We start from the raw sequence: 21,111 nt of genomic DNA on the forward strand, positions 1-21,111 counted from the left end.
TTACCCGTGTCCTAGGCTCGCCAAAAGGGCTCCAAGAGGAGTGATCTTCAGAGAGCGATCCTTCCTCCGTGGCAGTCAGCCCTTAAATGGGGTTTAGAAGAGGTGGAGCCTGGCTCCACCCCTTCCGGTCACACAGGTGGAGTTGCAGTTCAACAGGTCTCATACAGGGCCCCAGGCCTGGGTGCAGTACTCCAGATGGGGCCTCACAAGAGCTGAGTAGAGGGGGACAACCACCTCCCTCTCCCTGCTGGCCACCTCTTTCTTAACGCAGCCCAGAACACACTTGGCCTTCCGGGCTGCCAGCACACACTGCTGGCTCACGTCCAGCTTCTAAAATCACACAACGCTGGAATGGTTTGTGTTGCATGGCTCCCTGAAGATCACAGAACCACTGGATTTTTGTACGCTGGAAGTGTCCTTGAAGATCACAGAACAATAGGATGGCTTGTGTTGAAAATGTCCCTGAAGATCACAGCACAGTAGACTATCCTTGGTACACTATCATTGGTAGAGGGCCTCGAGGATTTGGCAGTACCTGAGAGGCATCCCAACCCAGAGGAGATGCTGGTCATAACCTCCACCACCTCTCTGGGCAACCCGTCCCAGGGCTCCCCCACCCTTACCGTAAAGAAGGTCTTCCACATGTTTGCATGGAACTTCCTGTGCTCAAGTTCTAGGCCACTGCTCATTGTCCTCCGCTACGCACCACCGAGAAGAGCCTGGCCTCATCCATTTTCCTCCCACTTCCCTTCAGATATTGATTAACACTCGCTTTGAATCTCTAGTTATAGGGTCTGAGACGATGGAGATCTGACGGCTACTTTTCCATACCAGCCCCCTCGCATGGCAAAATCTTCTGGTTCTTTCTACCAGTTGTGCAAACCCCAGAACTTGCTGGACTCACGGATTCCACGCTACCCCACCTGAGCCGTGATTCGTGTTCACGCGTCCCAGGCTGTCAGACGACGACTGACCCCAGGATTGTTCCTGGGCAGTGGGGCGCAAAGCAGGAGTCAGATACAACTAGGGCATCCCCTAATGTTCCAATTCATTGCCCCTTGCTACCCAGAGGCAAGCAGGGGCAAGGGAAGAGGAGGAGTACCTCCACGTACCGGTCCTCCGCCTTTTGTCTCAGGAGAAGTGGTGCACCGAGAGGCCTGAGAGAAGGGGGAGAGAAGGTGTGGCAGTTGCACCGCCACAGTTGACACAGGCACTCCAGGCTTTAGGTAACAACTGTCCAGGAAGTCAGAACACCAAACCTTCCTTCCAAATGAGCCCAACACAGAGTTTTACTGAGCAGAGAGGGAGGAAGCAGCGTGCAATTTGAGCCTTGCAGGTGGGCATCCTTCTGTGCCAGAAGTTCTTTGTCCTCTTAATAGTGAAGGGAGTGACGTGTGGAATCAAACTCTGGAACCCACGTAAGGTTACAAAGCAGGTACGCTCATTACGGCGCCGGGTGCGGGGGGGGATATCTCCTCCTAACTCGCACACAGAGAAAAGCACTGGTTACATACTTACAGACATAACATCCACATATTCATTACGTTCCACAAAAATGGGCTGGAATTCTGAGAAACTATTAACGTATTGTCCCACCCTCTTGAGCACGCGTCCTAAAAATGTGGTGGGGGTCTCTGGCGGTCAGTGGATGAAGGCTCGTAGTCTACCTCGCTGTGAACTTCCGACCTTTTAAGGGGGGGTAGCCCGAACCAGCTCCTACTGGCGTTGTGTTGAGCTGAGACATCTGTTTCACCGTCCCATCTTCAACAACAGGAGCCTATTCTACTTTCTCATCGTTGTTTGGCAGCGAGTTTCCATGGACTCTGCATTCTCTTCTTGAGCTTACGTGTCTGCAAGCATCTTGTCCTTCAGCGTGAATCCACTCCAGTTCTTTCCACAATATGGAAAGGCTGTTCTCATGATTCAGGAGACAGCTAGGGCTGGGGAATGGATGCATGGCACCTTAACTCTGACCAGCAAGGAAATCAGGAGAACGGAATGCAGACACTGCCAACTTCTACCGGCTCAAATCTGCTTCAAGACTCATTGCAAAGTCTCAGCTAGAAAAAGGATCACCTCAGTGTATCCAAGAAAAAGAGCAGCGCTTTTTGGGTTGGTTGGTTGGTTGTTTTATTGTGGGTGGTGTTTGTTTGTTTGTTTGTTTAATATACCACAAGACTATGCAGTTACACTGTCAGTCACCTCAGAGTGTTCCCAAAGGAGCTCATCCACGTCCTGCACACACTCCACCTGAACATCAAGTGGAGCAGGGGGTAGTCCTGCAGATGGAGTAACGCAGGAATTTTGACAGGATGTTGCTGCATGATGGAATCTCTGCATCCACTTATTCATCAAGTATCCAGCAGGAGAGCACAGAGCTCCGGAGGCATCGTTGTATCCAGTTCATCATCTGAAACCTCCGCAACCAAACTGGATGGGACCAGTCCTCTTGTGCCATCTGTCAGCTCTCCCTGAAACCAGACATTCTCATCCACAGCTCCAAAGACGTTAAGGTGTTGTCCAGCGGTCAGAGGAAGCTCGCTTTCTGGCTCCTCATTAGGACCCTCAACAGGATTGTAGCTGTGCCGAGCTAAGAATCTTTGAAATGTTGCTGATGCTTGTCCCAGAGAATGCAGGGTGAAGGACAAAAGCTCTGCTGCTGGTTCTCCGCTCTCACTTTCAGGGCCGTCCCCTGACAGAAAGCAGCACTCAGGACTGTTCCCGTGGACCTCTTTCACGGCTTTGAGTTCAAGCTCCAAGTCTTCCAGATGACTTTGAAGACCTTTGGCCTCTTGGATGGCAGAATGGAATGCACTGGGACGATGGCTGAGATTCTTCTTTGATGGGGCAAGAGTCTCTTCGGCTGCCTCTCCCAGCTCCGTTCTGCCCTCGTCTCCAGTTGGAACTCTCTCCTAGTTGGTATCAGGATGAGCCTGCTCTGCTGCTCTCTCTTCTCTCTTGCACACTCTGTGAGAATGAGTTTCAGAAAGCACTACTCACTGACAGGAAATAAGGGGAAACTTGAAAGACTTGGCAACGTAAGTCCTGGCCGTGTACTGCCAGCAACTGATCTGGCCGCCCAGGATCCTGGCACCACAAATGCTTCGTTGCCAAATGCAGCAATGAAGTGTTCTGGGGAAAAGCCAACTCACACGTATTTTTGGCACATCCATATCACAGCACCACAGGCCAGCACCAGCGCAGACAGCAGCACAGCTGAGAACAGTACCATCGCTGCGATGTGGCGCCTTCGCGCAGATCTGCCAACAGCAGCCTTTGTGCTCGTCCCGGCATTCATCCCTGGGAGAAACGAGACAACGTCCCACATTACCTTCACCTGCGCTACAGATAACCTCTCAGTGTGCTTCATGGACCCAGGAGATTTTCATCAGTGGGTGCCTCTGCCTCTGACGCCCAGGCACCAGAGGACAAGAAGGACTGCTTCCACCTCTCGTTGGGTAGGGAGAGGCCGCACAGGCACTGCCCGTGACTTCCTCTGGGCCGAGGGCTGGGGCTGTGCCCTGGGGTCTGGGCTTTGTCTGTGGGAAGCACTGCAGAGCAGAATCCCTCGCACTTTCCCCAGCGCACGCGTCCCGCGCTCTCCCGCAGGACACCCCCCCCCGGCTGAAGGTCGGGCTCCAGCCAGCACAGGGCACAGCCGGAGCCAGCCCAGGGGAGAAACACTCCTGCAGGCTCCTCCCACACAGGACCCCGCTCATCGCCCTCGGGTGGCTTTGCTCCAAAAGGGCAAAACTCACCACTCTCTGGGAACTGGGAGTGGTGGGAGCTGAGCAGCGTCACAGAGGCCTGCACGTACCTTCTCCGGCACACTGCTGGAACAACTCTCCACACCCCACTGAGGTCAGCCGTGTTCAGAGAGCCATCCCTGGCTTCTTTTACACGTGCCCTGTGCTCACACGCTCAGGTTCGGCTGCTGACCTGGCGTGCAAGAGCAGGCAGCAAGAGCCTGCAGGCACACAGTGGCTCTGGTGAGTGACACTGGATGACCACGGGACAGAAATTACCTGGCATGACAGTTGTTGGCGCTGCCTGCGTTCCTTTGCCCGAGACTGGCAGTGTGGGATGGCTGCCTTCCTGCAGTGCATCCTGCTCACTTTGTTGGTCAGTTCCTTTAGAAAGAAAGCAGGGCAGTAGGATTGGATGTGATGTGCTCTCATCGGGAACTGAGCTACTCCAGTCCCGCGCTCAGGCAAAGCCTGCTGGTCCCAGCCCCACAGATCCACTGCGACCCCCTCCGTTGCCCAAGGGCATTTGGGCCCTCCCAGGAATTGGAGGGTGCCAACCCTCTCACGCCTCTCGAGGAATCAGCTCCTATGCAAGGCCCTCACACCCTGTGCTGTGAGCGTCACCAACCATCACGTTCCACCCATCACAGGCCAGGCATCTGCAGGCTGAAATTCAAGCTCAGACAGAAGCGCCTTCAGAATCAGCATCCCACCTTGTTTCCAGCATTAGCAAAGGCATCCCTGCTCGGGATGCTCCTCCTGCCTTGAACTCGCTCTAGCTGCACAGAGGGCTTTGTATGAGCAGAAGCACAGCACTCGCCAGTTGCTGCCATCTGGCTGCCAAAGCACCTCTGACAAGTAATGGTCGTGCTGGGGGAGCAGCTGCCCCCGGGCCTTGGCTGGATGCAGAAGTGGCAGCAGACCATCTCTGGTGCTTGACAGTGCCTGCAAGGCGCTACATGGAACACCACCGCAGCACGGCTCTGAGCGATCCCTTCCTGCTGTGCAGGCTACAGCTTGTCCACACACGTACATCAGACCTCAGCTCCCCAGGTCTCACAGTGAACAGACTCAAGTATACCCACCACGCGCTGCCTTCTCCATTTCCTTCACCAGTTCCTTGAGGAGACGGGATGAGCCCTGGGAGTATTCTCCTCTTTTGGGTTCATCCTTTCCTTTTTCCGGACCTTAACAGAATGCATGAAGTTAAATATCACGTGCATGAGGTTTTGAAGACCAGCAGTGAGTCAGTGAGACAAACTACTCACCGCTGGGATTCCAGCTGGGCTCCAGCGCAGGAGGAAACACATGACCGGGCAAAGCCCTCCCTGGGGGCACTCCTGCAACCAAAGACCCACGAAAAGTTTCAGTCATACGCTACAGCATCACTGAATAGCGGAGCATACGGGGGATCGTGCCATGAAATGGCACTGAAATGGGCAGTGAAAGCTCTCCAAGGAATTACAAAGCCAGGACATACCCATGCGATCTGCCGGAGTTTCAGTCCCAGAGCTCAGAGCGGAACCTGGATCACCTCCTCCAGTCACATCTGCAAACAAACGCAGGACAGAGCAACTCCCATTAAACATCCTTCCAGTCAGAATGACACAGGATGCAATTAAAGCTGGGCATTCCTTCACGACACCATTCTCTCCCTTCCACACAGGAGCACCTCGGAAACAGTTCCTGGCTGCCTGCAGGGGCACCACCATCATACAGAACTAACCCCGTGTGGAACTGCCCAGAGGAGCGCCCGCCTGGAGCTCACCCCAGCTCTAAACTCAACTGCATGGACTGGATTAAACCTAGGCTTTGGTGAGCCGCTGCCTGGAGACACAGCTGTAATCAAGAACAGCGGAGAAACGTTCCCATTGCACGTGCCCATCTCTCTCTCCCTTACTGAGCTGCGGTGATGGAAGGGGCTCAGGTAATGACATGGGGGGAAAGTTCCAAAGCTGCAGAGAGGCCAGGTGACCTGCTGGCTGGTATTCCACAGCTTTCCAAATACTTTCTCCAGGCCGTGGGAGACAATTCTCAGGGACCTCATGGAAGAACATTCGGCCCCCTGGAATTTTCTTACTGGGAGACCTCGCAGATACAGAGACAAAGCCAACGCAACGCTGACAGCACGGAGCACCCAAGAAACAATGACCATCCATGCTTCTCGGGGAGAAGAACCCACTGGCCGGTGAAAAGCGCAACCCTTGCTGAACTAGCCCAGCCACAAAGGAACAAATATCGAGGACATGAAGCCCGGCTACTTACCTCCAGCATCCCCTTCAGGCTCAGAGGCAGGATTCTGTTCTGCTGATTCACCAGCAGGGCCTGCAGGCACAAGTGTAATCAGACACAGGTGAGGAGAGCTTCCAGCACACGTGGGGGCCTCCTTTTCCCTGAGTGGGGAAAGGTGGGCCAGGGAATGCCACGGCCCAAATACGAAGGTCTGGGCTCTCTCAGCTGAAGAGGGGCAGCGGTAACCTTCCCACTGAAATGTGGCAGCTCTCCGAGTAAAGAAATACTCATGGCTCATCTGTGCAAGCCCTTCAAGGCACAAACAGGCTTGGAAGACCTTGAGAGGGTCTTAAGCAAAATTGCACGCAAGTAAACTATGGGAGCATGAATGTTTCTGCCTCCAAGGAAACAGACACTCACAACTTACCTCTGGGTTGTCCCAGAGGCACAGGCACAAAATCCGGATCCAAACGATCATCCGGAAAGGGAGCACCAAGTTCATCTCCTAGAATCAAGAACACATGAAAGAAGGTCCCATTGGATGGTGTGATCTCCTTCTCCCTCAGTAACTGGATGTTGCTGGGCCGTGGAACGGGATGGGAGAAGGACTCAGGTCACGATTCCCAAAGTTGCAGAGTGGCCAGGATGACCTGTAGGCTGGCACCTGGCAGCGTACACAATACTCTCTCCAGGCCATGTGCCACATCCCTCACAGACCGCATGGAAGAAGATGCAGCTCCTGGGGGCTTTCTTATTGGGAGGCCTCCAATGCACAGGAAGGTCACACTGAAGCACTGGAGGAAAGCACGCCTGTCTCTTCCTCTGGGCTGTGGGCCGGGGCTCTGTGTTGGAAACTGGGATTCATCTACGGGGAGTACCATGAGCCTGGAGCAGAAATGCTCACGCTTCTCCCAGCACACATCTGCCAAGCTCTCCCCAGGACATCTCCCACGACGAAGGCTGTGCTCCAGCCAGCAAGCAGCAGAGCCATGGCCCGGCATGGCTGGAGCCAGCCCTGAGGAGCAGCGCTGCCACGGGCTCTTGCCCGGCTCCTGCGGTGCTGCCCATCGCCCCCTGCCCAACACCACCCCCCATGGAAGGCCAGCCCCAGGGAAGTGTGGCACAGGGCCGTGGGGACACAGCCTGACTTCTTGCCCCCACTGCTGCTCAGTCCGTGTCCCATCTCTGCCCACCCACCTGCTCCCGGTGCTCGCCACGGAGCAGCACAGGTCTCCCGGAAACACATGGCCATCAGTAGGAGGAAGAGGACAAAGCGGGCAGGGGCCATGGCTCCCCACACTCGCACCATGCTTCCAACACCACCGCTGCAGCCACAGTGAGCGTCGCACAGAGCAAAGCCTGCGGCACAGGACAGCGTCGCAGCCAGGCCTTGTGAGCTCACGGCACAGCACCGCACAGCCATTGGACGGGGCATTGTGACCTCACGGCTCCGAGATTCCGGGTGGCGGCTCCCCGCGGGCTGCTGCTCTTGTGATGTGCTGCACCAGGGCTGCGTGGGGCCCGTGCTTACGTCATAGAAACGCAGAATCATAGAGCGGCTTGGGGTGGAAGGGACAGCAAAGAGCTTAGAACCCCAACCCCACTGCCGTGGGCAGGGATGCCACCCACGGGGTCATGCTGCCCAGAGCCTGTGCTTGCTTTTGGAGACAAACATTTAAACTTCAACCAAAGCAGCTCATAGCGCCAGCTGCTAGCATCTCTGAAGCCTCTCAGTGCAGAGCAGTGCAGGGGAGAACAAGGAGTCTCGTCTAAGAGCTGTCCTTGTTTCCGCTGCTTAAAGAGCAAGTGTTTATATGGTCATTCTCATTTGATAAGCGGTGTGGGAGGGAAGTGTATCATCCTCTCACATCAACATCCTGGTTGGATCCATTCCTAATACTTATCCGTTTAACATCACACCTCCTGGGTAACATGTGCACAGCCTCATGTGTTTGTCAGGTGTACCTCAGTACGCAGGGTTTGAGCCTAATGGGTATACAGACATCCAGCTTTCATGCAAGTAGACTAACTTGGGATGGCATAAAGCAGGCTGGGGAGTGCTGTCCCCTCTTGAAGGCTGGTACAGGTTGAGATGCTGCGCTCAGAGGGGCTGTCTTCCCAGAGCAGCATTCCCAAGCTTAGCTGATACACTGTGACCCTTATATACTCTGACCCTTCTGCTTGTAGGGAAGCAGACAGTGTGAATGCCTGAATCATTAAATAACTAGCCAAGGTGACATGCTCCATTCTAAAGCCTGGGTCATCGTTGTTTGGCTCAGGTGGTTTGCATGTGAGCTCTCCTGGCAGAGCTCAGCCTGCTGTGGGCTGTTCCTGCTCAGCCAAGCTAACCCCTGCATCCTGCTGACATAAAAACTGCCTTCCAGTGGGAACAAAAGCTGGACTTACAGCAACTGTGCTATCCAAAGAAGAGCAATGCTCGTATAAAATGGGAAGCAGCAAATACTCCGGAAAAGCAGCTATCTATACTCCACCAGTGGTAATAACTGCGGTGACTGTGCAAATCTCATTGGAAGGTCAGGGTATCAAAGCAGATGGAACAAACTTAGTGCTCCTTTGGAATAATAATTGCTTGTGCTCTGAACATTTATTCATCTAACACGCAGAGGAAACTTTCTTCCTGGTGCAACTCTGTTTGTTTCCACTGGAACAGGTGCACTTATGGTCTTAGCAGTTACTCAAGGAAAGCTGTAGGTTCCAGGGCTGGGCACAAACACGTTGCAGTTAATTCCTCATCCTAAAGCCACGAATCAGCAATGCAGGCAGAGAACTGGGCAACAGCTGCAGGGCCCACGCAGTCTTTGCCATGCAGCTGAACAGCCCTGCTGATTAACCTATAGAGACTGTGCAGAAGAAATAACCAGGAAAGCATCTGTCAGAATATCTCACATTAAGAGCAAGACTTATGTTTCTCGGCATCAATGCTAATGAATACCAAGAGCTTTCTTTAAATCTGCTAATTGCTATTTATCTTCTAAGATGCTTGAAAGGCTCAACAGACCATGCATTGTGTCATACTGCAAGATAGCTCAAGTGGGAGAGCACACAGAAGCATTGAAGAGAGCGATTTCAGAAAGAAAAGAGAGAGTAGGGGGACAGATTTAAGTTATTCTGTACGGCTTGTCAGTGTGAGGACCTAACAGCAGCAGCCAAACATTCAGATGTATGTTCTCGTACAGCATCCCTGGCTTCCCAGGAAGATACTGGTAGCCACATTTGCCATGTTCTTACATCAGCCCAGAAGTCTGTTGTCTCCTCAACAATAAAAGCGTATTTCTGGTATCTTGGAGGAGATCTGGATTTGATCAAGGTGTCTGATCAGGATAAAGCTAATGGACGAAGACACTCACCTCCTCCATCTCCAATGACTGGGCTGGATTTGGAGTGGAAGAGTGTGGTTCAGGATGAATTCCACAACGGCCGACTGCACCTGCACCTCCATGAAGGCAGCTCTTCCGCTGACGCAGTCAGACTCACACTGCTGTGATCTGAAGAAAAAACAGATGAAGTAAAACTGCCAACAGACAGAAGACCGGGAAGGTACCTCTGGCTGTGCAAAATGTGCTGATTTTGGAGGGGAGGGCAGCTTTTGTAGACGTGTGTTTATTTTGAGGTTTCTTTTCAACCCTGTTTACAAGATGTCAAGCATGAGCCCACTCTGGTGCATGTCAGCATGTCCCTGTTTTAATTCTGAATGACACCGGCCCAATACATACCGACTCCCTTTGGAGCCCAGCACACCTTTTACATCTCTGAAAATGATGCAGGGACATTTTCTTCAACGTTCCCTTTAGGATGTTTTGTTTACCAAGGCTTCAACAACGTTTATGGGAAATAAACAGCAGAAAAGTATAGGTTTCTTTCGTTGCTGTTGCACTGGTCAATAAGTAACCCCACTGCATTTATTCTACGTCCTGCTTGCAGAGGCTCATTCTGCACAGCCAGAGGTGCTCTAATAAGAAGGAGCACCAGCAAAGCCCTCACCTAACGAGGCCACGCACTGCTAGTCTCCAGCATCACACCTCAGTACAGCACACACACTGCGCAGAGTCCAGCAATGCCCACTCCTCCCTGCTGAAATACATGGCCACCTCTGCAAAGGCCACGGGCTCCTGCAAGTGCTCCTTTCTGGGCACAGCCAAAGCCCAGGGAAGCAGCTTGGAGAGGAGAGAAACTCCAGTCCCAGCAGCTTCTCTGTTCCCAGCACACAAATGCTGGCTGAAGGACACTGAAGGACACTCTCCCCCCGCACTCCCATCTCTTGCCCCTTGCCCTCTCCTGGCTGCTTCCCCCAGCCCCTGCCTAAGATGGACATGCAGTGGCCATGTGCTGCTCTGCTGCAGGCTGCAGGCAGATGTTAAACTGGAGCCTGCTGGGACAAGAGAAATGGCAGGAGATGTGGGAGGAAATGCAGCAATTCCTGCCCAACCCCCACCCTCGCCAGCCCACCTGCAGGGCATTTCCTGGGGGTAAAAGCAGGCTGGGACTCAGACCAGCAGACCTGCTCTTACCAGCCTTCCTTCCCAGCAAAGCCAGTGTGATGGTGTGCTCCCCCCTCCCCCTTTCTTCCTTTCTCCCACCTTCCTCCCTCAGCCTTGCACAGGAAGACAGTGAGCAACACTCCTAGCTAAACCAGACTAAAGATCACAAAACTGCCTCAAGCTGGGAGGCTGAAAGAACTGACAGCAGGCCTCTGGCTCAACATCTGAGGGCCAATTGAGCATATGCCTAAAAATAAAGTACGGCAATGAGTCAATCATCTTACCACCAAAATAGACAGCAGCACAAGCACCTCTTGAGCTCTCCTGCACAGAGGAACAGCTCTCCCCTTGAGCAGGCATGCCTCTTGAGGTTACACCTGCACAGAGATCCTTTCCACCTTGATGTCAAGACACCTTGTTGATACGGATCCTCAGTAAGTGACTAGTAGTTTGGGTGGGCTTTGTTAGCTCCACTACGGTTATATCTTTGATTGTGCACATAGGATCCCTTAGACACAAACTCTTGAACGCGTCTGGGACAAGGAGTGGATCCAGCTGTGCTGAGGATCCTTACCTCTGTGGTTTGAAGAGTTCAGACAGCAACGGGGTCTGCTCTGATCCTCATGACACAGCAGGAGAGCGTCCTGTAGGTGTGTGTTTAATCCTGCCCTCTATGTGGAAAATAACCAAGTGTATCCAGCCATCTCCAGTCTTGTTAAGTCACTGTCATATCACTACAGCATATCTACATTACATCAATAAATATACATTCCTGCTTCCCTCTTAGGAGTGTATATCGTAGCTGTATCCATCTGTTATAAATTGGTGAAGTCTGCACGATAGCAACTAGGGACATCAACTATGATAAGAGTCACGGAGTGAACTCCAGTCCCAAATTCCTATATGAATAGGCTCATGACAACTGTTCTAACTGAGAAAGAAGAGACCATTAGGGGCCACCAAAGGACGAAAGGGGGAAAAGGTACTATCTGCAAAATGCCAAGTTTGGAAGTTACATATGAAGCAAGGGAGAACATAAATAAATGGATCAGGGAGCAGAAACTAAAGCAAGAAATTTATTGATTTATTTATTTATTTAGTAATAACCTACAGAAATTGATTTTGCTTGGGCTGTGTCAGGCACTCAGAACTATGCCACACACTATGCACAGGAGTGGAGATGGAAACGCATCGTATTGCGTAGCTACAAGTCTGGGAATCTATACTCTTAGTGAGGAATCAGAATCACCACACAACTGAAGCCCAGAATCATCACAGAGTCAAGGAATCTAGAATCATGAAACGATCACAGAATCTGAAATAACAGAACTTATAATCACAGGAGCTGGTATCCTCATAGCATCCTCATAGAATCCTCCAATAATCAATTCATAGAATCCTCAGACTCTAGAATCCTAGACTCTAGTAACCCCATAATAACCCCACAGTACTGAATCACCACATTTTGTTTCCTCACTCCCACAGAGGGAAACTTTCTGTGGAGCATGCTCACAATTGACAGTATCAGCCAGCATCACCCAGCACTCCTTATGGAACAGGTTACCTAGAATATCAAAGCACTGCCAGTTACAAGTGCTCAGAGGTTCTTCCTCAAAAGATGAATTGTTAATACTATCTTTCATTCTAATTTGGATACGGGAAGGGAACTGAGGTCTAGAATCTTTATGAACAGAATCCAACACCACTGTGCTCTTCACAAAACCTTTCCCCTTTGCCACAACACAGGGGAATGGGGAAAGTGAACCTTCATCCTGGTTTTCCACTACCCCTCAGGTCAGTCCCTGGGGACAGTTGGGACCCTTCTGGAGACGCCAGGAGCCCCCAGGACCCTCATCAGGCCCCGGGCATTTTGGTGCCACAAGCCCACTAGCACCCAGGGTGTATCCCCTGGTGTCCCACAGGACGTGACAGCCCAGGCAGGATGCAGCGTGACAGACCCATGTGGCTCCGTGGTGTGAGATTCGTATGTACTTCTCCCTGTCCCTGGCTGAAGTTCTCAGAGGGGTACACAGAGGTAGGAGAGAGCTAAGGACAAGGCCAAGGGGCACTTAGGGTGACAGGACATAGCCACAGCTTGGGGACAGTGGCCAGATGCTGGAGACATTCATATGGCAGGAAGGGACGCACAGGACACAACCACAGCCCAAGGACATGGGGGGCAACAAAAGGGACCTTGCTCAGACCACTGGGACCACAGTGCCGTGGGTGAACACACTGCCACCCACCTAGTGAAAGCTGTGTCCTTGCTGCAGCTATGTCTCCAAAGGGCTTTAGTCAGTGCCAGAACCCACAGATCCCCTATACAGGGCAAAACTACAGAATTCTGCATCAATCAATCGTCAGGAGCTTCCATTCACTGACAACGTCACTGTGAGGCCAAGGTCCCCACAGGCCAGGTGACACAGGGACATCGCTGGGACACTGAGCGATCAGCGGCAGTGCTGTTGATGGCAGCATCAGCTCAAGGGGACACAGCACTGACAATGCAGTGACAATGAGAATGTCATCAGTGACAACCACAACCCTCGAGTCCATTGGACACAGTGCTGAAGGTCAGTGTCAGTGACACTGCAACAACAACGCCAGGAGCTCCCCACAGCTGCCAGCACTGCCCCCCCCCCCCCTCCCACAGACATTCCCACTCTCACAGCTCCCCACGGATGTCAGGCAGCAGGTGACAGGCGGTGATGGTGGCTACGGTGGCAGCCACAGCGCGCAGGTCACGGCGCACCAGGCACAGGCAGTGCGCGGTCGCAGCTGCCCCAGCTTGGGCGTGGCCCAGGGGCCCCCCCAGACCTTCCAGCAGCCGCGCAGCCCCACTGAAACTGCGTCCCAGTGCCTCAGCCATTGCGCCCCGCAGTCGCCCCTCGCCCGCCCCCAGCCGCTGCTGCAGCAGTGAGGGGCCCCCCCTGGACACCCCTGGCAGTGGCATCCGGGCCGCACTGTCCTCTTCCTCCTCCTCCTCGGTCTCCGACGCCTCCCCCGGAACCTTCAGCCCCACTGCGGGAGTCCCGGCTGTGTTCCCCCCCGGCTCCGGCTCTGAGTCGCTCTCCGAGGCCTCGCCCAGCACCAGCGTGGGGGAAAGAGGGACGGCCATGGTCTGCGAGAGGGGAATAAAAGGGAGGAGGGGGAGTCGGGGGGAAAACGGCCCCACCAGGCACGGAGACCCCCGGCTCTTTCTCCCGAGTCTCAGAGGAATACTGCGCACAACAGGCCCGTGCCCCCTCAGCCTCGTGAGACCCCCACTTCCTCACTCCCTTCCCAGCCCCGTGGGGTCCCCAGAACACGTCCAGGCACCCACAGCTCCAGGGGGATGCCGCATATTCCCTTCCCAACCCTACAGGAACCCCCACGCCCCAATAACCCGCCACCGAGCCCCGCAAGGACCCACATTCCCTCAGCCCAGTACCGCCGCCTCGCCAGGTCACGTGACGGTCACCCGGTACGCTACGCGTCGCGTCGAGTGACGTCACGCCTGCGTGCGCCCGCTGCCCGGACTTGCCCTCACTCAGACTGCGCACGCGCAGAGCGGGCAGCCGCGTTCGTCCAATCGTCCCTCCTCCCAAGCTTTAAGTGACAGCCAGGGTAGCCAATTGGCTCTGCGGGGACGAAGGGGAGGACGGCGCTCTCCCGGAAGAAGGATCGGGGAGGGAGCTTGCATGTAACAGGCAGCAGTAGAAGCCAATGAGATGGCCGAACAGGGCAGGGCTGGCCAATAGGAGAGGCGGGGGGCGGGGCGTGCAGGGGGCCGCGCAGGGCCGGAGCCTGTGCCTGCGCCTGCGCCTGCGCCGGGTTTGTCCGGTACGGCTGTGCCGCTCGGTGTGCACCGCTCCTCGGGACAGCGTGTGCCGGGGCCCTCCTCGGGAAATATTTCTTCCTTCTATGGAAACCAACGAGCACCCGGGCCTGCACTCTTGATATAAATACCCGGTGATGACCGACTTATTGCGGGCGACCGGGCGACGAATCCACCGTTGGGACAGCACTGCCGGTGTCAGGCCGTGTAAGGAGTCGCTGTCCTTCTGTTTGTGAGCTCCCTCCAGGCACGTGAAGGCCGCAGTGAGGTCTCCCCAGAGCCTTCTCCAGGCCGCACGAGCCCAACTCCCTCAGCCCTTCCTGTCGGTGAGGCGCTCCGGCCCTCCCAGCACCTTTGCGGGATTACGGCGGCCCGAGTGCAGCACCTCGCGCGTGGCCGTGTTGCACCTCATCTGGTTCACGCGGTGCTGCTTTTCAAGCCTGTCCCGGGCCCCCCTGGAGGGCACACACAGCGCTGCCATCACTCACCGCTGCGCGAGATGCAGCTTCTGGTCCCTGGAATGCTGTGCAGCATGACATTAGCACAGAGCTCCTGTCAGAGCAGCGCAGATCCCAGCCCGGCCAGGCTGCCTGTGCCTGCTCCTGGGCTCCCAGCACTGACAGTGCCCACCAGGCCCATCTGTGTGGGTCGGGGGGGAGAGAGAGGCAGCAGGCCTTTGGGGTCGGGTCTGGGGGGCTGTGGGGGCCACAGACTATCACTGAGATACGAAATGTCTCTGCAGAGCTGGAAGGTCAGGAGCTGAGGAGAATATGAAGGGCTCCCATCATGCTGCTGAGTGCCCCTCCTCTCCTGGCCGTACGCTGAGGGCAGGTGGAGGCAGGGACAAGGGTCAGGAGCAAGGGCAGAATGATTTTTTGCTTTCTCAGTCTTCCTAGAAAGAAAGAAAAAAAAAAATCTAAAATCTTTAAGATATGTGTGGGATCTGTTGAGTCACGGCCTGAACCACGGATTGATCACCTGTGGAAAGGACCCAGTCAGCCCTGAGAGCACAGGTGAAAGCAATTCATGTGTGCGAATGGAAGGAGGGGAGCCTGGCTGCAGCTCTCTTAGATCTCATTTAAGGGCTGACTGCTGCTGGGGAGGATCTTTGCCTGGTGAGCCCTCCTTGGTGAAGCTTCTTCCTGTGAATCTGGAATTTTCTGGTACAGGGGAGCAATCTTCTTCCCTTCCTTTATAGCACCTCTCTGTTGTGTGATGACAGAAGGACTAGCACCTCCGTTGTATTGCTTTTCCTATTGTACTGATCTGTCTAATTGCTACAGTGTATCTACTAAAAGCAAAAGAAAAGAATATCAAGCAAAATGAACTTTATTGCCCTTTTAAGGATACAGTATAGTACACTTCAGAAATACCCTCTCATCTGTAATTATTCTTAAACCCCAGAAATTTTCATACTAGAATTGGTTCTAGCAATTATCTCTTCAAGGCTCTCTCTCAATCTGTTAATTAACTATTTGAATTTTTTTCCTTACATCAAAATCTTTTGTTACTAAACAGGCTGATTGTGTTTTCTGCAGGTGGATTTGCCACAAGGTTTCTCACAATGACTAACAGTAGAAGGAAATGTGCTCTGAAGGGGTGTGCTTGCAAGTCGGCTCAAGAGAAATGAAAATCGTTGTAGCGGGGACCCTGCCTGGGAGCAGAGCATTACCAAATACGTTACTATGCAAAGAATCTCATGTTGAATAATTTAGAAATACCTTTTTGTTAGTGGTCAAGTAAAACATGGCAACAGAGGGTAATCTCAGGAAAAAGAGGGGATAAAAACATCTCTATCAAGCCCAGACTTGATGGGAAAGGAAGAGCTGAACAAGTGTGCGTGTCTGGGGGTGTTCATCTTCTAGACTGCACCCAGAGAAGGAGAATGATTGTGATGCTGCAGTCTCGGAACTCCAGTCAGTACACAAATGGAAGGATTTCTGGGCTGAGATGAATTTATCTCCGCAGCTTCTAATCTTTTGGATTTTGTGTTCTAGTGCAGTGAAGCTTTTGGGCATGATTTATCATCACTATAGCTAACACTGTATGGGAAAAAAACTGACTTTAGATCTTACATCAAAGCTTTTAACAAAGCTTGTTTCCCTGGATTTTACTTGCTTTCCATTGTCTCCACCTCTCTGGTGCCTCTTTAAAATATATGCCTAATCTGAAAGCTGAGTGCAAGAAATATTTGTCTGACTTGTTTGCTCCCATTCCGAATCTTATAAACACTAGTCTCTGTTGTGAAGGAGTCATGCATCATTAAGAGTAAATCTTTCTCGTACAAAAGCAAGAAAACAGAAGCAGTTCAAATGTTGCTTCTTACAGCAGTACAGCATCTCAGAACAGAGAAAAACACGGCTTGCAGAAACTTGATTTCTGTCTTATCAAAACAGATCTTCAGCTAGTCTCAGTTGTCTTAGATCTGACTCCTTCAAAGAAGTGATTATAATTGATAACTCCAGTCTCACCACATCAGAGTTTTCACCTATCAGTTGTGTGCAAGGAGAGTGACAGTACTGGCACACACATCTTGGCGCTGATGGTTCGAGATGGCCATAGAATGGCCCAGGTTGAAAACGACCGCAATGACCATCGAGTTTCAATGCCCCTGCTATGTGCAGGGTCGCCAACCACCAGAGCAGGCTGCCCAGAGCCACTTCCAGCCTGGCCTTGGATGCCCCATCCCTGGATGCATTCACAACCTACTTGGGCAACCTGTTCCAGTGCGTCACCACCCTCTGGGTGAAAAACTTCCTCCTAATATCTAACCTAAACCACCCCTGTCTCAGTTTAAGACTATTCCTCCTTATCCTACCACTTTCCACCCTCACAAACAGCCGTTCCCCTTCCTGTTTATACGCTTCCTTCAAGTACTGGAAGGCCACAATGAGGTCCCCCTGGAGCCTTCTCTTCTCCAAGCTAAACAAGCCCAGTTCCCTCAACCTTTCCTCACAGGAGAGGTGCTCCTGCCCTCTGATCATCTTAGTGGCCCTCCTCTGGATGCGCTCCAAGAGCTCCATGTCCTTCCTGTACTGGGAGCACCAGGTCTGGATGCAGTACTTCAGATGGGGCCTCTCAAGAGCTGAGTAGAGGGGCACAATCACCTCTCCCTGCTGGCCACTGCCTTTTTTTTTTTTTTTTTTTTTTTTTTTTAAATGCAGCCCAGCACACAGTTGGCCTTCCAGGCTGCAGGTGCACACTGCTGGTTCATGTCCAGCTTCTCATCCACCAGGACCCCCAGGTCCTTCTCCACAGGGCTGCTCTCACGGAGATCTTCCCCCCTGTTTATAGAAGTACCTGGGATTGCCCCGACCCAAGTGCAGCACCCTGCACTTGGCCTTATTGAACCTCATTAGGTTTTCGTGGGACCACTTCTCCAGCCTGTCCAGGTCCCTCGGGATGGCTTCCCTTCCTTCCAATGTATCGACTGCACCGCTCAGCTTGGTGGACAGAAACCACTCCCCACACCCTCACCTAGAGGCTCATGGTCCTGGCAGACATGGGAAGCCTGACCACCCGTGAAGACTGAGGCAAAGCACTCATTAAGTACCTCAGCTTTTTCTATGTCTGAGGAAGCCAGCTCCCCATTACCTTTCATCGGGGGGAGAACACTCTCCTTGGCCTGTCTCCTCCTGCCTATGTACCTGTAGAACCCCTTCTTGTTGTCTGTCGCATCCCGCACCAAGTTCAGCTCCATCTGCGCCTTGGCTTTCCTAATCCTATCTCTACACACACGGACAACAGCCCTGTATTCCTCCCAGAATACACAACCCTGCTTCACTTTCTGTACATTTCCCTCTTTTCTCTCAATTTAAGCTGCAGGTCCTTGCACAGCCACGACAGTCGCCTGCCTCCCCTGCTCGACGACTTCTGCTGGGGGATGGAGAGCCTTTGAGCTCTCGGAAGGGTGTCCTTAAAGAGCTGCCATCTCTGGTCTGTGCCCATGCCCTTAAGGACAGTTTCCCAGGGGATCCCACTCAGCAGTTCCTTGAGCAGACGGAAGTTCCCTTTCCTAAAGCACAGCGTCGTGACTGTGCTTTTTGCCAGGCCCGCATTCTTCAAGATCACAAACTCCACCAAGGCATGGTCACTGCAGCCCAGGTTGCCCGCAATCTAAACCTCTCCATCTATTACCTGGACCAGAAAGTTGTCCTCAACAGACTCCAGGAATCTCTTGGATTGTCTGCCACCCACCATGGCACTATCCCAGCAGATATCCGGGTGGTTGAAATCCTCCATCAGGAGGAGAGCCCGCAAGCATGACACCTCCTGCCGCTGAAGCAAGAAGGTCTCGTCCACAGCCTCTTCCTGATCAGGTGGCCTGTAACAGACCGCAGCCGCTAGATGCCCTTTGCTGGACTGATCCGCAGTTTTTACCCACAAGCTCTCAACCTGATCATGGCTGTTCCTCAGACACAGCTCTTCACAATCTGTCCACTTCCTAACATAAGAGGGCAACTCCACCACCCTCCTAACCTGTCTATCCCTTCTGAAAAGCCTGTAGTCCTCAATCAGGGTATTCCAATCATGCGATTCATCCCACCCTGTTTCCATGATAGCAATTAGGTCATACTTTCCCAATTGCACCACAGTTTCTAGCTCCTCCTGTTTATTTCCCATGCTGCACGCATTGATATAGAGGGACTTCAGCTTAGCCACTGGCCTCATTGCCTTCTCAGAGGAGCCCTCCCTAGTACCTCCAGGATGAGTCTGGGGTTTTCCCTTACCACCTCCCAAGGTGACAGCATTCCCAGGTGCTTCTCATGGCTTCAAGCTGCACCAGGGAAGATTCAGGCTGGACGCTAGGAAATACTCCTTCTCTGAAAGGGTGGTCAGGCACTGGAATGGGCTGCCCAGAGAGGTGGTGGAGTCACTGAGCCTGGTAGTGTTCAAAGAGCGTTTCGATGTTGTGCTGAGGGACATGGTTTAGCGAGAACCATTGGTGAAGGGCGAATGGTTGGACTGGATGCTCCTGTGGGTCTTTTCCAACCTTAGCAATTCTATGATTTTATGATTCTCTGTCACCCAGTATACCACCTTCCCCCATCATACCTAGTTTAAAGCCCTGCTAACCAGCCCTGCCAGCTTATTTCCAAAAATATTTGTGGCCCTTCTAGTCAGTCGGCTCCCATCCACTGTCAGCCTTCTCCCTTTCTCAAGGCTGCATCCCAAGCCATGGTACCCAAAGCCCTGAGCATGACACCATTCACAAAGCCATTCCTTCAACATGTGCACCCTCCTCCTTTTATCCAGATCCCAGTCACCAACTGAGAGGACAGAGGAAAACGCTGCTTGCACGCCAGATCCCTTCAGAAGTCTTCACAGACCCCTGAAGTCCCTTCTGATCACCCGAGGACTTCTTTTGCCTATCTCTTCATTTCCAATGTGGAAAGACAGTAGTGGATAATAATCGGAGGGCTTAACCAGGCGAGTGATGTTCCTAGCAATGCCCCTCACCCGGGCACCAGGCAGGCAGCACACCTCCCTGCGGGACGGATCCAAGCAGCATATCGGGTCCTCGGTTACCCTCAGAAGGGAGTCCCCTATGACAACAGCCCTTCTTTTTTTCCTGACTGACACTGTAGCAGAACGGGGAGCAGACTGACCAGCCTTGGGCAACCTCTCCTGCACAGATGGACTTTCACCAACATCCACATCCCCCAGTCCCTCTAGCTCCAGAGCCTCATACCTGGTATTGTAAGGGCACCTGGGAAGGTGGGACAGGCTGAGGGGCAGTCCGCTTGTTGCCCCGAGCAGGGACTTGTTTCCATCCCTCGCTGTCTTTGAGGTCACCCGTTCCCACCTGACTGCGAGACAGCAGATGATCCCCCACTGCCTGAAAAGCATCTCCCCCACACCCTTCCTGTAGGGACGGCCGAGCGCAGCTCCACCGACCAATCCCCTTCCCACAGTCCCGGATGCTCCTCAGCCCTTCCACTTCCTCCTTCAGCTCTACCACCAGGCTGGGCAGATCCTCCACCCGCTCACAGGCGGTATCCCAGCTGCCCTCCCGTAGCAGCAACAGGGCCGAGCATTCTGCGCAGCCTGAGACCTGAACTGTGGCACGGACACTCGTGCTTTCAGTCTCTGCATGCCTTTTAGCAGCAGCTCGCTGCTGTGTGGTGACCGTGGTTGCACCTCGGTGTGCCCGGAGAGCAACGACCTGTTCAGTGCTAAGTGCTAACCGCCCTCCTACATGGCAAGGTGCCCCGCCTTGCCTGCTCGCTGAGTCGCTCGGGGTTTGCCCTGAAAATCACTCTCTTCACAGCGAGACAACAACCCGACTCCCTGTGTAGTCGCGCGAATGGGTACCTTACCGTATCACCTCGCCCGAACGGCCCCGCGGTTCACACGCCCTGACTCCGCCTCTCCTCCTCGGGGCAGGGACAGCTGGGAAGCAGCGAACCTCTGTGACAGAGCAGTCGGCAATCAAACCTTGGCCATCATGAGCTCATTGCTGCCCTGACCCTTTCCCTGCCCTTGCTACCTCAGCAATGTTGAGTCTGGTGCTTTCTGGGGGGCTGACTGTTGCACAAAGTAATAGAGGTGAATGCTGGGCTCGCCAAAAGGGCTCCAAGAGGAGTGATCTTCAGAGAGCGATCCTTCCTCCGTGGCAGTCAGCCCTTAAATGGAGTTTAGGAGAGGTGGAGCCTGGCTCCACCCCTTCCGGTCACACAGGTGGAGTTGCAGTTCAACAGGTCTCATACAGGGCCCCAGGCCTGGGTGCAGTACTCCAGATGGGGCCTCACAAGAGCTGAGTAGAGGGGGACAACCACCTCCCTCTCCCTGCTGGCCACCTCTTTCTTAACGCAGC

General features: G+C 53.4%; 2 protein-coding genes and 1 long non-coding RNA gene across 7 annotated transcripts; 1 reads left to right on the forward strand and 2 right to left on the reverse strand.

Annotated features, from left to right (window-relative positions):
• Positions 1–1,264: 1,264 nt before the first annotated feature.
• Positions 1,265–13,939, reverse strand: LOC107057413 (collagen alpha-1(I) chain-like). Of its 5 annotated transcripts, XM_046903638.1 has the most exons (12): positions 13,890–13,939; positions 11,052–13,598; positions 9,347–9,484; positions 7,176–8,839; positions 6,406–6,483; positions 6,012–6,071; positions 5,227–5,295; positions 5,015–5,086; positions 4,832–4,933; positions 4,026–4,130; positions 3,153–3,300; positions 1,265–2,967 (listed from the first exon to the last, which is right to left on the reverse strand). In XM_046903638.1, the coding sequence occupies exons 4-12, from the start codon at positions 7,528–7,530 to the stop codon at positions 2,913–2,915; spliced, it is 1,044 nt and encodes a 347-aa protein (XP_046759594.1). In that variant the 5' UTR covers positions 7,531–8,839; positions 9,347–9,484; positions 11,052–13,598; positions 13,890–13,939; the 3' UTR covers positions 1,265–2,912. The 5 variants fall into 5 exon arrangements, with proteins under 5 accessions (XP_046759594.1, XP_046759597.1, XP_046759595.1 ...); XM_046903641.1 differs by lacking the exon at positions 11,052–13,598 and having other exon boundaries at positions 13,908–13,939; XM_046903639.1 differs by having other exon boundaries at positions 9,347–13,598; positions 13,908–13,939.
• On the reverse strand, positions 11,541–13,939 carry LOC107057427 (glycine-rich protein 1-like). The gene has a single exon (XM_040651926.2). The coding sequence runs from the start codon at positions 13,593–13,595 to the stop codon at positions 13,143–13,145; it is 453 nt and encodes a 150-aa protein (XP_040507860.1). The 5' UTR covers positions 13,596–13,939; the 3' UTR covers positions 11,541–13,142.
• Positions 13,940–14,273: 334 nt separating this feature from the next.
• On the forward strand, positions 14,274–16,472 carry LOC107057416. Its single transcript, XR_005841674.2, has 2 exons — positions 14,274–14,501; positions 15,182–16,472. It is a non-coding gene; the product is annotated as an uncharacterized LOC107057416 (long non-coding RNA).
• Positions 16,473–21,111: the final 4,639 nt, after the last annotated feature.

The sequence above is a fragment of the Gallus gallus genome, chromosome 23 (genome assembly GCF_016699485.2).
Source record: "Gallus gallus isolate bGalGal1 chromosome 23, bGalGal1.mat.broiler.GRCg7b, whole genome shotgun sequence".
Lineage (NCBI taxonomy): Eukaryota > Metazoa > Chordata > Aves > Galliformes > Phasianidae > Gallus > Gallus gallus.

What these genes read in the sequence shown, in the direction of transcription:
- LOC107057413 (XM_046903641.1), bottom strand. Translation starts at nt 7,530, where the DNA reads ATGATTCTGCGTTTCTATGACGTAAGCACGGGCCCCACGCAGCCCTGG. An exon ending in GTGGCGAGCACCGGGAGCAG is followed by an intron (nt 6,484 to 7,175) that starts GTGGGTGGGCAG and finishes TCTTGATTCTAG; the next exon opens with GAGATGAACTTGGTGCTCCC. An exon ending in GCCCAGCTGGAATCCCAGCG is followed by an intron (nt 4,934 to 5,014) that starts GTGAGTAGTTTG and finishes CATTCTGTTAAG; the next exon opens with GTCCGGAAAAAGGAAAGGAT.
- LOC107057427 (XM_040651926.2), bottom strand. Translation starts at nt 13,595, where the DNA reads ATGGCCGTCCCTCTTTCCCCCACGCTGGTGCTGGGCGAGGCCTCGGAG.